This window comes from Eptesicus fuscus, chromosome 1, assembly GCF_027574615.1.
Source record: "Eptesicus fuscus isolate TK198812 chromosome 1, DD_ASM_mEF_20220401, whole genome shotgun sequence".
In the NCBI taxonomy this organism is placed as follows: Eukaryota; Metazoa; Chordata; class Mammalia; order Chiroptera; family Vespertilionidae; genus Eptesicus; species Eptesicus fuscus.
Window position 1 is genome coordinate 106,773,868 of NC_072473.1, and position 16,288 is coordinate 106,790,155.

Sequence of the window (16,288 nt, forward strand, 5' to 3'; positions counted from 1 at the left end):
AGCCTATTGTGATCACTTCAAACCCTAAATTAACTTTAAATGGAAGCCGATTGAGTGGACTGAAGCCTCATGACTTTAAAGACATTACCCAGTTCTGAACCAGTATACAGTATGGCTTCTCTTAGCATAGGTGTGGCTAAGGCTATGACTGTTAACTTAGGTGGTTAGAGCATGATGCCAAGGAATGGTTTAGCTTGGTCCTATAACCATGGGCTGGACCCCCGCCCTACCAACACCTCACAAATATGGATGGTGGCTTACAAGGTGGAACCCAATGAACAAATAAGAGTAGCTCAGTGCCTCCCTTCCCCACTTCTGGCAAAAGGTAGCTGCTGGGTCAGGACCACCTTGAAATGAAAAGTATTGCACAGGAATTAGGGAAGACCCCTGTGGAAAAAAGTCTCGTCAAATGGGATATTTTCTCTTTACCATGGTTTATTGAATTAGTCATATTAGAGGTTGTAACAAACTTACTGCAGATAATACAGATGCAGCAAAGGATTTTTTTTGTATGTACAAACCCATGGATTTCTTTTTCATTTTTTAAAATAGCTCATGAAAACATAAGTATGCATGCAGGACTAAAACGTTCTTTACAACCCTTTCTAGTGTATATTTATTGATTCCATCACTTTTTTGCTTTGTGACTTAAGTACTCTGAATCTCAATTTACTCATTTATAAAATGGGGGAAATAATTGTACCTACAATACAGGCTTACTGGGAGAATCAAGTGCAATGATGAGTATCTATCTATCTATCTATCTATCTATCTATCTATCTATCTATCCATCCATCCATCCATCCATCCATCCTCATCAAACATGGTGTCAGCACATAGCAAGTGCTCAGTAAATCAGTAAATTGTAGCTATAAGATTAGTAAGGGAATGGAACAAGAGGTTGTGGAATTTTTTCCTCATGTGTTTCCTTGTGTTTGTCAGTTCAGGAAAAATGTCGTAAAACAGCATACGTGTTGAAAGTGAAAACTACTTCAAAAGGATCTATTTATAAAGCATAAAAATATTAACTTCTGTGCAGTTTATACTGGCAGATCGCCAACAGTTTAGAATTAACACCTGCTGTTTAGTGGATAGAAAATAGGTTTTGCTGTCATTGTAGATGTTCAAAATGGAAAAATGTGGGGAAATACTGAAAAATTAAATGCTTTGTCTGATTTGAGCTGTTGATGTAGGATTGGACCTTAGACAGGCTATATATAAATACTTTAAAAAATCTTCAATGAAGTTTAATCCCTGTCTCTCCTATTGCTTACCCAGAGTAGAGTAAATGTTTTTGTTGTTGCTGCTGTTATACTTGAGCTTTGCCTCATCCTATTGCAGGAGTGGGATCTTGAGACCATCTAGCGATAGTCTAAGAAGCAGTCATTTCTTTCTTGTCTGCATTATAGTCATGGTAAATGAAAGAGAGAATCTTGCTGTTCATTTGACCTTCACAGATCCAACTGGAACTAACCACCTAATTTCTGGACCAATATAAGTATAGAGAAAATTAGTTTCATATCATACTAAACATGCTATCAAAGTTTACACAGTATACCAGAAGAAGAGTATCATCACATACAGCATAAATATGCAAATATGCATTACCTTTTTTATTGGAAACCTTTTTTTATTTTTAAAATATTTTTATTGATATTAGAGAGGAAGGGAGAGGGAGAGAGAAAGAGAAACATCAATGATGAGGGAGACTCATTGATCAGCTGCCTCCTGCATGCCCCCTGCTGGGATCAGGCCCACACCCCGGGCATGTGCCCTTGACTGAAATCAAACCTGAACCCTTCAGTCCACAGGCCAATGTTCTATCCACTTAGCCAAACCAGCTAGGGCTAGAAACCTTTTTTTAAATCCTCACCTGCGGATACAGTTTTGTTGACTTTAGAAAGAGAGTAGAAGGGAGAGGGAGAGAGGGAGAGAGAAACATTGATCAGTTGTCTCTCACTGTGCCCTAACTGGTGATCAAACCTGCAACCTGGGTATGTGCTCTGACTGAGAATGGAACCCATAACCCTTCAGTGCATGGGATGATACCCCAATCAACAGAGCCAGCTGGCCAGGGCTGCATTACCTTTTAACAAGTCCCAGAGTGCTTTGTAGTTTGGAAAAGGGATTGGTTTTCCATTTTATATATATAAATGATTGGGCTTAGTCCTAGGCAAAGGGCCTATACTATAATCTACTTTTCTGTGTTCTCCTTACACTCCTCTCCACATTGTGGTGTTGTCCCTTGCTTTTTCCAAGTTGGGCAGCGGTGAGCTTAGCTTTTCCCCAGTTGGGCAGCAGTGACCTTAGCTTTTCTCCACAGCATCATCTCTAAACTTGGTCTTATGCTCCACATTTCCAGTAAGGTATAAAAGACTGATAATTAAGTTGTTGTGTTCCCTCCAAATAATATTCCTATTTTAGCAGGGGGCCAATCTCAAGTGCAATGAAGAAAGATCTGGGGTGGAATTTTCAATAGCATTCAATTTGAGGCTTGGACGGGTATGGTACAGTGGGGAGTGTTCGTGGTTATATATAATCTTCCAACTGCTCTGGAATCATAGCCCTTAGGCATTGCTTTCTCTACTAGTCCCTAGAGACCTCTTCCAACTTCTTCTGTGTAGTTCCTAGTGCTACAGAATAGGCTTGCAGTGAGAAGAACAGTGTCTGTGGGTAAACTCTAGTTTTCTAAAAAGGAAGCTGTACATAGTCCACGCAACTTCCCTCAAGCAGACACAATGACTTTTGTTGATGCATGCTTTATTTTTTCATCAGTTTATTTTTCCCCCATTTAGTCAAGTACCAGTACAAGTGAATAATGCCAGTGTTGCCACATATGGGCAGTCAATTAACCTAGATAAGGAGCAACATAAAAAAGGGAAGGTTTTTAAAATATATATATTTTTATTGATTTCAGAGAAGAAAGGAGACAGAGATAGAAACATCAATGATGAGAGAGAATCATTGATCGGCTGGCTCCTGCACACCCCCTACTGGGGATTGAGCCCGCAATCCAGGAATGTGCTCTTGACCGGAATCAAACCCGGGACCCTTCAGTCCGCAGGCCAGCACTCTATCCACTGAGCCAAACCAGCTAGGGCGGGAAGAAGGTTTTTATCAGACCATTTGCTTTCATGCCTTATTTTTCAAATATTTACTTATTATTTTAGACTCTACCCATGTCCACCCAACCTACCCAACAAATGTATCCATATATACACACATATTCACATTCTTATGAGGAATTATGAGCTAAAAACAAATGACTTTTTTTTCTTCTTTGCTTTGTTACTATTTTGACATACATGTCATTATATTAGGGGAGAGTCAATAAGTCTAGAATTTCTTGGGATACTAGGTACTCTTACCAGCATCTACTGGAACTTCTTCAGCCAAGCTTTGACACACTAAAACAGAATGCCTATCCATTTATTCCTGGAAAACTTTGAAATACATAGTAGCACTCAGAAATATATTTGGATTGTAATATCATAGTAATATTGGCATTGGCCCTTTACTAAAAGTATATTATGCCTAATTTTTTTCCTTAAATATATTTTTATTGATTTCAGAGAGGAAGGGAGAGGGAGAGAGAGATAGAAACATCAATAATGAGAGAGAATCATTGATTGGCTGCCTCCTGCACTCCCCGTACTGGGAATCAAGCCCACAATCCAGGCATATGCCCTTGACCAGAATTGAACCTGGGACCCTTCAGTCCGAAGGCTGACGCTCTATCCACTGAGCAAAATCGGCTATGGATTAATGTCTCATTTTTGATGTGAAAGGGTTCTTTAATCATTTTAAGTTTGAACACCAAATATTGATTAAATGAATAGTTGAGCTGTGAATTCCAGAGTAGGCAGACTGCTATAAACTCATATTTGCATATATTACCTACATGAATGTCCCTTTACTTGAAAAAAATATTCCATATATTTTTATTCTATAGATGATTTTAGATCTTCAATAATATGTACACAGAGAAGATAGGGTTAGGGTTAGGGTTAGGGTTAGAAAATTTTGTCTAGATATGGCTCCCAGAAAACAGGCAGATTAGAAATGGAGCAAATGGCTCTACCTAATGGGAAGACAGATCCTTCAAAATGTTAGGTTCAATCATGTCCCACATGAAAAGGTACATTCTATTCTCATCACCACATTTGTGTGTGTGGGGGGGAAGAGGAATGTAAACTCAGACATCTTGGAACAAAATGTTTTTAGTAGGTGCATTTCCATCCAGAAAGTGGGCATCTGGTTACTTACAGATGTACATATCTAGATCATTGACTGGCAGATTAATAGGTTGTGCCTGTACTTGAGACTACTTCTAGTTTCAAATACACATATGTGAGACTAAAAGAAATTTCGATACATTTTAATACATTGAATACATTTTAAAATTAGTAAATTTTCTTTAAAACAACAACTGACTGGTATCTTCACTAGAAACAGTTTAATATCAGAATTATAGTTGAGAATGGCAAAGTGTAATATTCTATTTATTTAATGTTTTGTTGCTGACAGTTGAGTAGTATCAGAAAGGCCAGAAGTCATATCCAGGAAAGTCACTTAAGGCCAGGAAGAATCTATAAGTTCAGGCAGGCAGAGGTTCAAATTCATGAAGATGAGCTGAGAGGGTCAAGGTTAAGCAGCAGAAATCAGAAACAGGGTCTGGAAGAAAAATGCATATCTGGGTGCAATGTTTGGGCAATGTGGATTTGGGATCACAGGCTTTGGGATCCAGTGGGTGGCAGTGGGGAGGACAGAGAGCAGAGAGGAAAACACACCTGATAGTGCCCCTACTGAGTATAATGAATAAACTCTACAAATTAAAAAGTGTCATAAAGGCTCCATCCCCTTTTTTGTCTACTTTTACAGACATTATGTAGGTGATGGGCATTAACTGTAACCCATGCATACAAGTTTCCTGTAACTGGGCTAAGAGTATTGATATGTTCAGATTACAAGAGTGGTCCTGAGTATGCTCTGTGCATTTCCTGGTAGGCCCTGTGTTCTCATCTGGGCTCTCATTTCCCATTACTGCTTTGCTCTAACTCACTGATGGCCTGCCAAATGTCATTAGGCGACTCAGCTGCTGCTTTCGTTTCTCCAAAAGGTATACAGAGGTTTGGGTCTTGGGTTTTACTTTTTTTATTCTTCTTAGAGCTAAAGGAAATGGTCTTTTGATAGTTGGGTTTGTTGAGTTGAATACTTACAGTGTCTTATAGTTTCAATTTCCTTTCTCATAGGTATTTGATCCTGATGACCTTTATTCAGGAGTCAATTTCTCCAAGGTTCTGAGCACTCTTTTAGCTGTTAACAAAGCAACAGAAGGTAAGTAGGGTTTGTGATTTATGAGTTCTGGTTGACATGTTTGGATCCACATGTTTCTGATTACCCAAGAAGCTAACTATGGCCAGGATTGATTGGTGCAAAGTTCTCCCCTTCCACCAAATAAACTTAAATGGGTGTCAAATGCTTTAATTTTTTATGGTTTTAGGATTTATTATTTATTTTTTATTGGAGTGACACTGGTTAAAAAAGTTATACAGGTTTCAGGTGCACAATTCCACAACCCATTGTCTTTTGCTGTATTGTGTGTTCACAAACCAAAGTCAAGTCTCCTTCCATCAGCATTTATCCCCATAGTGCATCCTCCAGCTCTTCCCCTCTCCCTCCCCCAACAATCACCACACTGCTGTTTGTCTATGAGTTCTTTTTCTTTTTTAATTTTTTTGTTCAATCCCTCCACTCCCCCACCCCAACAGCTGTCAACCTAATTTCTATCTGAGTCTGTCTCTATATTGCTTGTTAGTTCATTTTATCCATTAGATTCCACACATGAGTGAAATCATATGGTACTTGTCTTTCTCTGACTGGCTTATTTCACTTATCATAATGCTCTCCAGGTCCATGATGGTTTAGAATTTAAACATACCTATCACAGATGTCATTCTAATGCCCTTAATATAATGATAAGAATCAAGAAACTATTTCGTTCAAAGCTATTGAATAGGCAACTGAGTGTAACAAGACCAAAAATAAAAAGAAAAAGACAAGTTCCCTTTTTCATAAAGTTTACAAGACTATAGCTGTTACTTCCTTCTCTCCACTAGAGACATTTTTCTCATTGTTTTTTGTATATATTTGTCAATGTAAAGGAACCCCTTAGGAATCTTGCACTGGAAATGAAACCTCAGATTCATAGTGAGTGAAAAGAGTATCTTTTATTTAGATATTAATATCCACCACATTAGAGGCATTAAATATAAATCCTACTAATTGTGAAGAAAATGATGATTACCTTAGAGCAGCAACTTTCAATCTTTTTCATCTCATGACACATATAAACTAACTACTAAAATTCTGTGGCACACCAAAAATCTATTATATTTTTGCCGATCTGACAAAAATAGGTATAATTTTTACTGATTTACAAAAAAAAAAAAAAGTAATTACATACCCTTTTTGCTCCAAAGTGACTTTAAAAAAATCAGGTGCATATATTTGTATATAAGGATTTCTGGTACCAAGAATTAACCAATCAGATGCAACCTTATTATGCAACATGACCAATAAGATGTAACTTTATTATATGACATATATATTTATGGTTCAAGACAGAGCATTCACACTGGATGACTATTGTGTTGGCTGTTATCAGTTTTTATTTGACAATCTAAGGGAAAGGATGTCAGTACCCCTGACTAACTAGTCAGGTATTGCATGTCTTAAAAATTCTTGCAGTACACTGGTTGAAAATCACTGCCTTAGAGTATAATTTCACACCTTATATGATATAGTATCTTACCTTCAAATGGGCAGTAATAATCATAAAGTGCTTTGAGCCCTTACCATGGATCTAGGCTGTCCTACAAGCCTTAAGTAGTCTCATTCAATCTTTGAAACAACCCTGCAAGTAGGTATTATTATTAGGCCCATATTACAGATAAGGAAAGTCAAGCCCACACTTGCCCATCTAGAAAGTATGTGGCAGAGCTGGGATTCAAACCCACATCTGACTGACTCCAGAGCTCTTATGCCCAAACACCAAGTCCTGGTGCTCCAACTATTGGAGAGTCAACAGAGTGTGTGCCCAGCACTGCCAGATACTACAAAGGACGTGTAAGATATGGTCCCTGCCTTTGAGAAAATTACAATCTATTTAGGGAGATTCAACTTACCCACGTGAAACAATTAGAGAAGAAGAGCAGACAACATAATCAAGTGCCAAATAGGATGGAGTATCTAGGAAGCTATCAAGTAATTATAGTTTTAGTCAAAAGAGCTGTATATAATAGCAATAAATGTAAAAATACTTCTCCAAAGTTGTTCTTTTGCTACTTGGAAAAAATACTTTTGTGCTTATTGCAAGGCATAGAGCAGAAAGTACAGCTAATTCAAGTAACTATATTTAACACACATGACAACTCTCTAGTTCTGGGCAGGGAGAACCATATAATTCTAACATATGCCATGAAAATTATATGTTCCTTTGCCAAATACTCCTAGCAAGTTTTATAGTCTCTTCCCTCACCACAGATATTTATAAAATGCAAGGAGGTGAAAGTTAAAACCCACAGTATCAAGAAAACTACTTGGATACTAAGCTTGTCGCCTAGGGAATGTTTGGGCTTTATACTTTTGCAGTTTATATCTTTTAAAAATAAATGGAGAGGAAAAGAACCTTCATTTGAATTTGTCAAGAAGCCAGCTCCTCTCTTTAGTACACTATCAACATACTGAAAACATCTAGCTCAGCGCTGGTGGGATCAAATTTCATAAGGTCTCAAGGAAGGGAAGACTCTTGAGTTTGATTTTTTTTAAAAATTATTCTAGTGTTAAGATTGCATCTTTCCCAGACACACTCACTCATTCTTGTTCTCCCCTCCCCCCACCAGGCAAAAGGAGATTTTTCATTCTATATGCCACACATATTGTTATATGTGAGGAAGAAAAGAACCACTCAGTTATAGGCCAGAAAACAAAGATAGAAATTTGAAATATTTCAAAGTAATAAGAGCCACAAACAGCTGTTTGGTAACCAATATAGTTCTGCCTGGGCTAACAGGGCATACTGTTGCAATTGGCTCAGGAGGGAAGAGCTGTAGGGAAATGGGTTAAGAGAAAATGTGGCTCTGTAGCTGTTTTTCATTCTACTGGAGAGCAATGGCCAGTAAGGTTAAGAAAAAGAAGTTGGCCACCAAAAAGGGAGGGGGGATGAAACACACTTGGCACATTCATAATGATGACAGTTAGAATTATAGCCAGATTGCCTTTGATAGTGTTGCATGAAAGATAATGTTATGTTGTAGATGTTTTTCTGACACGAGTGGTTCCCTTTACCATGCCTTTTCCTCTTTTCACAGATCAGCTATCAGAAAGACCATGTGGACGTTCCTCTTCTCTTAGTGCTGCTAATAGTTCTCAGACAAACCCACAGGGAGCAGTTTCTAGCACAGCTCCAAGGCTGCAAAGTCAGTCAAAGGCAGTGGTAAGTATTGTTCCCAATTCCCCCTGCCTGTTTTAAAATCCATCAAATTTGATTGATAACTCGGTTGAATTTCCCTATGTAGTAAGATAGCCATCCTGTTTGTTTGGGGCGTCTGGAGAAAACTAATTTTAAACCTAGCACAAATTCAGGCTGGCCCCTGGGACAAATCAAAGGTATGTGGGGCACAGAGTCAGAAAATCGAGGTTGAAGCTCCCAAATTCTCTCTCTTCCTAAAATTGAGCAAGCTGTTTAACTGAGAATACTATGTATATATGTCATTATGACTACTTCCTGATGGCAGTTTGCTATTATTTTCCCCATCCTTCAGTTTATTAGGAGAACTAAATAGTGCCTGGCACATAGTAGGTAATCAATATTACTTGCTATTGTCATTTTTATTTTTCTCTTTGTACTTAAATTGGGCCTATAATGAGCTCCTATATTGGGATAGCCCAGTTATCTTTGCATTTAGCCTTAACGGGAGCTTTTGTTTAGGAAGGAACATCCCATCTTCTGCTCTTTTGAGACATTATTTCTTGTCAAAGCCACCCCCTTGCTTTAAGCTATCAAGAGCTATTACTTCCAAAACACTTTAATTACTTCCAAAGCACTTAACCTTTTGAGGTCACAGATCCCTTTGAGAAGCTCATGAATACTATGGTTCTATATTCCTTGGACCCTCTCAAACTGCGTGCAAAATTTTCTGTGTGTGAACTTAGGGGAATATGTGTTTTGGGAAAAGTTCAATTGTGCTCATCAGTTTCTCAAAGGGGCTTGTGATAGATTAAGAACTACTGACTTAAGTAACTATAGGGTATTTAATCTATGCCTACGACTAAGTCTCAGCCAATTTAAGATATTCTTAGTAATTGGGATGTGGGAGGCACATGTTATTAAAGTAGGTTAGTACCTAATCTTGGTCATATAATTACATAAGATAGGTCTATGTGTTGGGTAGAGGCAGGATGGGGTACTGTACCACTCTCCTTTGTTTCCTGGATCATTTAAAATAAGTATATTTAGATAGTTGATAGGAGAAGAGGGAAATGAAACCTATGACTCCCTCCAAAATACACAGTCTCACAAATACAAAAGTTTGCATACAATTTTGAGGGGTTTATTAATTCCCACTGAGGCCTATCCATGTTAGGCCCACTCCTAAGTTAAAAACACAAGACTGAGATGGCTCTGGGTTTTATCCTAGGTCATCCTACTCAATTTGCCTAAGTTCATATAATTTCTGCCCCTGCCTCATTTAAATGGGTGCTTCATCTGGTGTGGCTTTTGTTTCTTTAGGAGATGACTGAAAATGGAAGTCACCAGTTGATAGTAAAGGCAAGATTCAACTTTAAGCAGACTAATGAAGATGAACTGTCAGTCTGTAAAGGGGACATCATTTACGTCACTAGAGTTGAAGAAGGAGGCTGGTGGGAAGGCACATTAAATGGGAGAACAGGCTGGTTTCCTAGTAATTATGTACGAGAAATTAAATCCAGTGGTAAGTGAATCTTTTACAATCCTTTATGAATGTGACTCTTGTACTTTCTTGGCATTCTACTGAAAATAATTGTGGTTTTAGTTGGTTAACAGAAACTGTTATTGTATGTATATGTCAAAAATAAGACTAGAACAAAACTGGGAAAAATCTGTGATTAGATATTTTGAAATGAAGTTGTATTTATATTACAGCAAGGCAGAAAAAAACAACAACAGAAAAAAAAACCTAAAAAAGCAATAGAATTCAAAGCTAAGACAACTGTTTCACCTTAACTATGAACCCTCTGTCTTCTAATTCTAGCCCATGTAACATAGTACATGGTCCTTCCTGCTACTCTTAAGAATCACCATGGCAGAATACAATAAGAGAGCCCATGTGTTAACTTCCTTTTTTTAGCCCTAAACTTTTTAAGCAGACCTAAGTCTAAATGCCTTAGATATGTGTTCAAGAAATAATAATCATAGGATTGCAGGAAGCTATCTGGCCACTTCGATTCTGGATAAAATTGCCCTTAACTCATTGCATACTGCTAACTGCTTACATTTTTCTTTTTCCTTTAAAAAAAAAGTATTTTTCTTGATTTCAGAGAGGAAGGGAGAGGGAGAGAGAGATAGAAACAGCAATGATGATAGAGAATCATTGATCAGCTGCCTCCTGCATGCTCCCTACTGGGGATTGAGCCAGCAACCCAGGCATATGCCCTTTACCAGAATCGAACCCTTCAGTCTGCAGGCCGATGCTCTATCTACTGAGCCAAACTGGCTAGGGGCATTTTTTCATAATAATATCCAGAAAGTGAAATCTAATTGCTCTTCAGTAGTCTTTCTAGAGCTTTCTTAGGTAACTTACTTGCTTTTTATTATTTAAGAAGGTAGGTCCTGCCTATACTACAACCCCCCCATATATAGAAATACGTCACAATTCAGATAAAATAGTGTTCAGTCATTCACATTATTATATTTCTTCACTTTTCAAAAATATTTACCCAAGGGCTCCTTTGAATAGTTAGTTACTCAGTGCATTTTTTTGTATATATCTTTATTGCTTTTTAATGCCTCATAATTAATACTACTAATTAATAAAATTATAAGTTCACTGTAAATAAATTAAAACATTACAGACATAGATAATTAAAATTTCTCTCCCCTTTGCCCCCTCCCCAGATAACTACTTTTAGGAGCTTTTCCCTAAAGCATTTAAGATAAAATTTAGTTTGTACACTTTTCTGTATTGTATGTTGGGTTAAGGGAAAGGAGTATCTCCTTTAATGGAATAAATGTTATCAACAGATTTATAATGATATAGGTATGTGTAGACTTCTTAGCATTTTTTATTACTGGGAGTGGAGAAATTTTTGTTGAGCCCTGGAGTAATTTTACAGGCCTTGCCTAGAATTTTCTTGGTTTAGATGATTTTCACAGCTGATTTTTCCTCTGTGCTACATCTTTCAGTTGGTATCATTTGATAGTTAGGATCTCTAAATAACTTTCCAGATTCACTCTGACTTTGTTTTCTGATTCAGCGTCTTCATCTGCAAAAGGCACAGCACCTGCTGCCTTTCTTTTGGAAGTGGACAAACAGCATGCCCTCATTATAATGTCCTTCACTGACAAGCCTCATAGCACATTCTGGCCACTCCCTTGTGGATTGCCCTAGGGCCTAGGCCAGTGATGGCGAACCTATGACACGTATGCCAGCACTGACACGCATAGCCATTTCTGATGACACGCGGCCTCATGCTGAGGATGGAACATTTGCTGCTCCCGAGGATGAAACATTTGCGACTAGAGTCTTGGAGTTAGTTTTTTCCTCAAAGTGACACACTGCCCAAGTTATGCTCAGTTTTTTGGCGAAGTTTGACACACCAAGCTCAAAAGGTTGCCCATCACTGGCCTAGGCTATTTGTCCTGGTTTTGGACCCTTTCCTTGAAGTTTTTCCTGTTCTCTCTTTGGGCTGGAACTCAGTTAAGGACTCACATGGCAAACTCTGGCTCTGATTTGAACACCTACGTAACCCCTAGAAGCATTTTACCCAACTGTTCAGGTTAGGTCTGAACAGCTGGGGCTAGGTAGCCTGCTAGTCAGGGAAGTATGTGGAACAAAATTTTTCACCTAGCATATTGCAGTAGCTTTTTCTTTTTTCTTTTTCTTTTTTTCACAAAGAATAAAAAAGCACTTATTTGAGCAAAAGGAGCTGAAGCCTGGGAGACACAGATTCAGGTAGCAACTTATCTTGTGTTCCTGCAGTAGCTTTCTAACTGATGTCTCTACTCCTGTCCTTGCCACTCCTATAATCTAATTTATACTTAGTAGCCATAGTGATTGTTTCGAAATTTAACTTGGGTAATGGCTTCCCATCTTAAAAAATAGTAAAGTCGCCCAGCCGGCATGGCTCAGTGGTTGAGTGTTGACCTATGAACCAAGAGGTCATGGTAACCCAGGCTCGATCCCCAGTGTGGGGTGTACAGGAGGCAGCCAATCAATGATTCTTTCTCATCATTGATGTTTCTATCTCTCTCCGTTTCCCTTCTTTTCTGGAATCAATAAAGATATATTTTTAAAAATAGTAAAGCCAAGGTCATCCCAGTAACCTATAGGGCCCTACAGGATTTGGCTTCCCATTGTCCCTCTGATTTCCTCTGTGCTCTCTCCCTCTCACTCATTCCACTTCAGCCACACCAGCCTTCGTCCTCCTGGTTGCCTATGCCAGATAGGTACCTGTCTCACTTGCTGTCTCTCTGCCTGGAACACTATCATGGCAGAATCAGCATGACTGATTCAGTCACTTTCTTTAGGTCTTTGCTTACTTATCAGCTCCAAAGTAGGGTCTTCCCTGGTCACCTGAGAGAAAATTGAACTCTATCCTCATTGCCCCACCCCCCTTCTCTGCTTTATATTTTTGTTTGCCATTTTCTCTGTCTAACACAGAGTATACATTTACTTATTTCATTTCATGTCTGTATCTTACCATTAAAATTTAAGTTCTGTGAGAGTAGAGATTTTTTTATTTCATTTATGCTCAGTAAACATTTGTAAAATGAATGAATATTGTAGGGTAGGTCATTAAGTTCTGTTCAGATTGTTTATTGAGCATCTCCTAGTTGCTGGGTTGAGAGGGCTATCATAATCTGTTTTCATTAACCCTACCTTCAAGGACTTGCCATTCTAGTAGTCAAGATAGGTGTATACAGAATCAACTATAACAAGATAGGACAGCATAAATAATGCAGACAAAGCTCTAAGTAAGATGCTGTAGAACCAGTAAAGAAACGGTTCGATTATCAATAACCTTAAGGGGTGGGGGAAATGTACTTGAATTGGGTCTTGAAGAATGGAAAGAAGCTTCTGACTGGTAGAAGAAAGTTAGAGGGAGTTAGTAAGTTTAAGCATGAAAGTAGGAGATCATGGGGTAAGTGGTAGGATGATTTAAGAGTAAGGTGAACAAAGAGGAGTCGGGCCTTGAGCTGGAGCTGCATTAAGAGGGGTGTCAATGCAGGGGATAATATGTGGTTTAAAAAGATCTTTCTAGTGGTAGCGTGGGGGCTGGATTGCAGGGAAGTGGTGAGGATAAACAAGGAGGATGTGGGGAAACCAGTAGAGATAACTGCTGAGGTCCAGGCAATCCAGATAGTGGTGTGGGCTATTTCTGTGAGAGTGGAGAGGAAGAGAAAGTGGACGTATGCAGTAGATACTGTTAAAATGGAATCAAGAAAATATGCTGATGATTAATTGTGAGGAAAAGGGAAGAGATGAGAATAATTGCAAGTCTAAGGGTCCATCTTGATGGTGAGTTCCTTAGGGACATGTAGTGTTAATCCACTTAGGCAGCCAGCAAAAGTTTATTCCCTGTGACTAGGATCTTAGTCTTTCCTAGGCACTGGAGAGGCAGAGAAACCTAAGACATGAATCTTGCCTTCATGGTGTTCATAATATAGTGAGGGGGAGATATAAAAATGCAATGTGGAAGATTAGTGATAGAGCTAAATACAGGGTGTTTTGGAGAATGGTGAGCAGAAGAGAGGTGACTAATTCATCCTGACAGAGAAGTCAAGGGAGACTAATTCATCTTTGTATACCTCTCTGTCTCCATAGTGCCCAACACAGTGGTTGGACATTGGAAATGTTTGATAAGTGCTGATCTCCATTAATAGAGAAGATAGGGAAGATAGGAGGAGGGGTTTGTGTGTGTGTGTGTGTGTGTGTGTGTGTGTGTGTGTGTGTGTGTGCGTGTGTGTGTGTGTGTGTTGGGTAGGTTATAGGCCCTGAAGATGACGAGTTATTATTTTGGGTATGTTGAGTGGAGGTGCCAGCAAATCATAGTTCTGAAGATTTTCAACAGGTAGTTGGCAGTATGGATTTAGAGCATGGGAGAGAGATAGAAGAGCTGGAGATGAAACTGACAACTGACAGTATAAAGTGGTAGATGATGAAGTATAAAATATATAGCAGATCATCAGTGGACAGAGAATGCACTGTGGCTGGAGAGGCTGGGGAAGGCTTCACAGAGAAGGTAGGGCTTGAATTAAACCCCCAGAGACATGTAGGCTGTGGATAGGCCCAAAACAGAGTGGAGGACAATCTAAGTCAGCGATTGATCAGAGAAAACAAAAACCACAAAGGATCTGCAGTAGGATTGAGCAGAGTGAGCTTGGGGAACAGTGGGAGAGATTAGCTTGATGTAATGAAAATGTCTTGTTAGGAAAGTAGGTATCAGGTCTTTGTTGACTTAAATTCTTCCCCATCCCAACTCTTGCTGCTACAAGAGTGAGTAGGATACTGCTGAGGGACATTTTTAAAAAAAATTAGAATTCCTTTATTGATTAAGATATTACATATGTGTCCTTATTCCCCCATTACCCCCACACTTTATTCATGCCCCCACCCCCCTGTTGTCTGTGTCCATTGATTAGGCTTATATGCATACATATAAGTCCTTTGGTTGATCTCTTCCCCTTACCACCACCATCCCCTACCTTCCCTGAGGTTTGACATTCTGATTGATGTTTCTCTGTCTCTGGATCTGTTTTTGTTCATCCGTTTATGTTGTTCATTATATTCCACAAATGAGTGAGATCATGTGATATTTACCTTTCTCTGCCTGGCTTATTTCACTTAGCATAATGCTCTCCATCTCCATCCATGTTGTTGCAAATGGTAAGAACTCCTTTTTTACCGCAGCACAGTATTCCATTGTGTAGATGTACCACAGTTTTTATATTTTTATTTATTTTTATTTTTTAAATTTTATTTTATTGTTTAAAGTATTACATATAGTAGTACATATATCTCCTTTTTTTCCCCCATAGACCTTCCCCCATCCTACCCTACCCCCTGTCACATGCCCTCATCCCACCCCACAGTGTTTTAATCCACTCATCGGCTGATGGGCACTTAGGCTGTTTCCAAATCTTAGCTATGGTGAATTGTGCTGCTATGAACATAGGGGTGCATATATCCTTTCTGATTCATGTTTCTAGTTTCTTGGGATATATTCCTAGAAGTGGGATCACTGGGTAAAATGGGAGTTCCATTTTTAGTTTTTTTGAGGAAACTCCGTACTGTTCTCCACAGTGGTTGCACCAATCTGCATTCCCACCAGCAGTGCACGAGGGTTCCTTTTTCTCCGCAACCTCACCAGCACTTGTCATTTGTTGATTTGTTGATGATAGCCATTCTGACAGGTGTGTGATGGTACTGCATTGTTGTTTTGATTTGCATCTCTCGGATAATTAGTGACTTTGAGCAGGTTTTCATATGTCTCTTGGCTTTCCTTCTGTCTTCTTTCGAAAAGTGTCCCTTTAGATCAGTTGCCCATTTTTTTATTGGGTTGTTTATCTTTTTATTAAGTTGTATGAGTTCCTTGTAAATGGTGGAGATTAAATCCGTATCATTGATATCATTAGCAAATATGTTCTCCTATGCAGTGGGATTTCTTGTTGTTTTATTGATGGTTTCCTTTGCTGTGCAAAAGCTTTTTATTTTGATGTAGTCCCATTTGTTTACTTTCTCTTTAGTTTCCATTGCCCTAGGAGCAGTATCAGTGAAGAAATTGCGTTGGCATATGTCTGACATTTCTCTGCCTGTGGATTCCTCTAGTATTTTTATGGTTTCCCGTCATATGTTTAAGTCCTGTATCCATTTTGAGTTTATTTGTGTATATGGTGTAAGTTGGTGGTCTAGTTTCATTTTTTTTGCATGTATCTGTCCAATTTTCCCAACACCATTTATTGAAGAGACTGTCTTGACTCCATTGTATGTTCATGCCTCCTTTGTCAAATATTAATTGAGCATAG

At 38.7% G+C, this 16,288-nt stretch overlaps 1 protein-coding gene across 1 annotated transcript in view; it reads left to right on the top strand.

Annotated features, from left to right (window-relative positions):
* Positions 1–16,288, top strand: part of ARHGEF6 (Rac/Cdc42 guanine nucleotide exchange factor 6) — a 142,702-nt gene that overhangs the window by 34,080 nt on the left and 92,334 nt on the right. Inside the window, exons 3-5 of the mRNA XM_008159144.3 lie at positions 5,253–5,337; positions 8,373–8,497; positions 9,794–9,995. Of these exons, the coding sequence (XP_008157366.1) occupies positions 5,253–5,337; positions 8,373–8,497; positions 9,794–9,995 (412 nt within the window). The remainder of the gene's footprint in view (positions 1–5,252; positions 5,338–8,372; positions 8,498–9,793; positions 9,996–16,288) is intronic.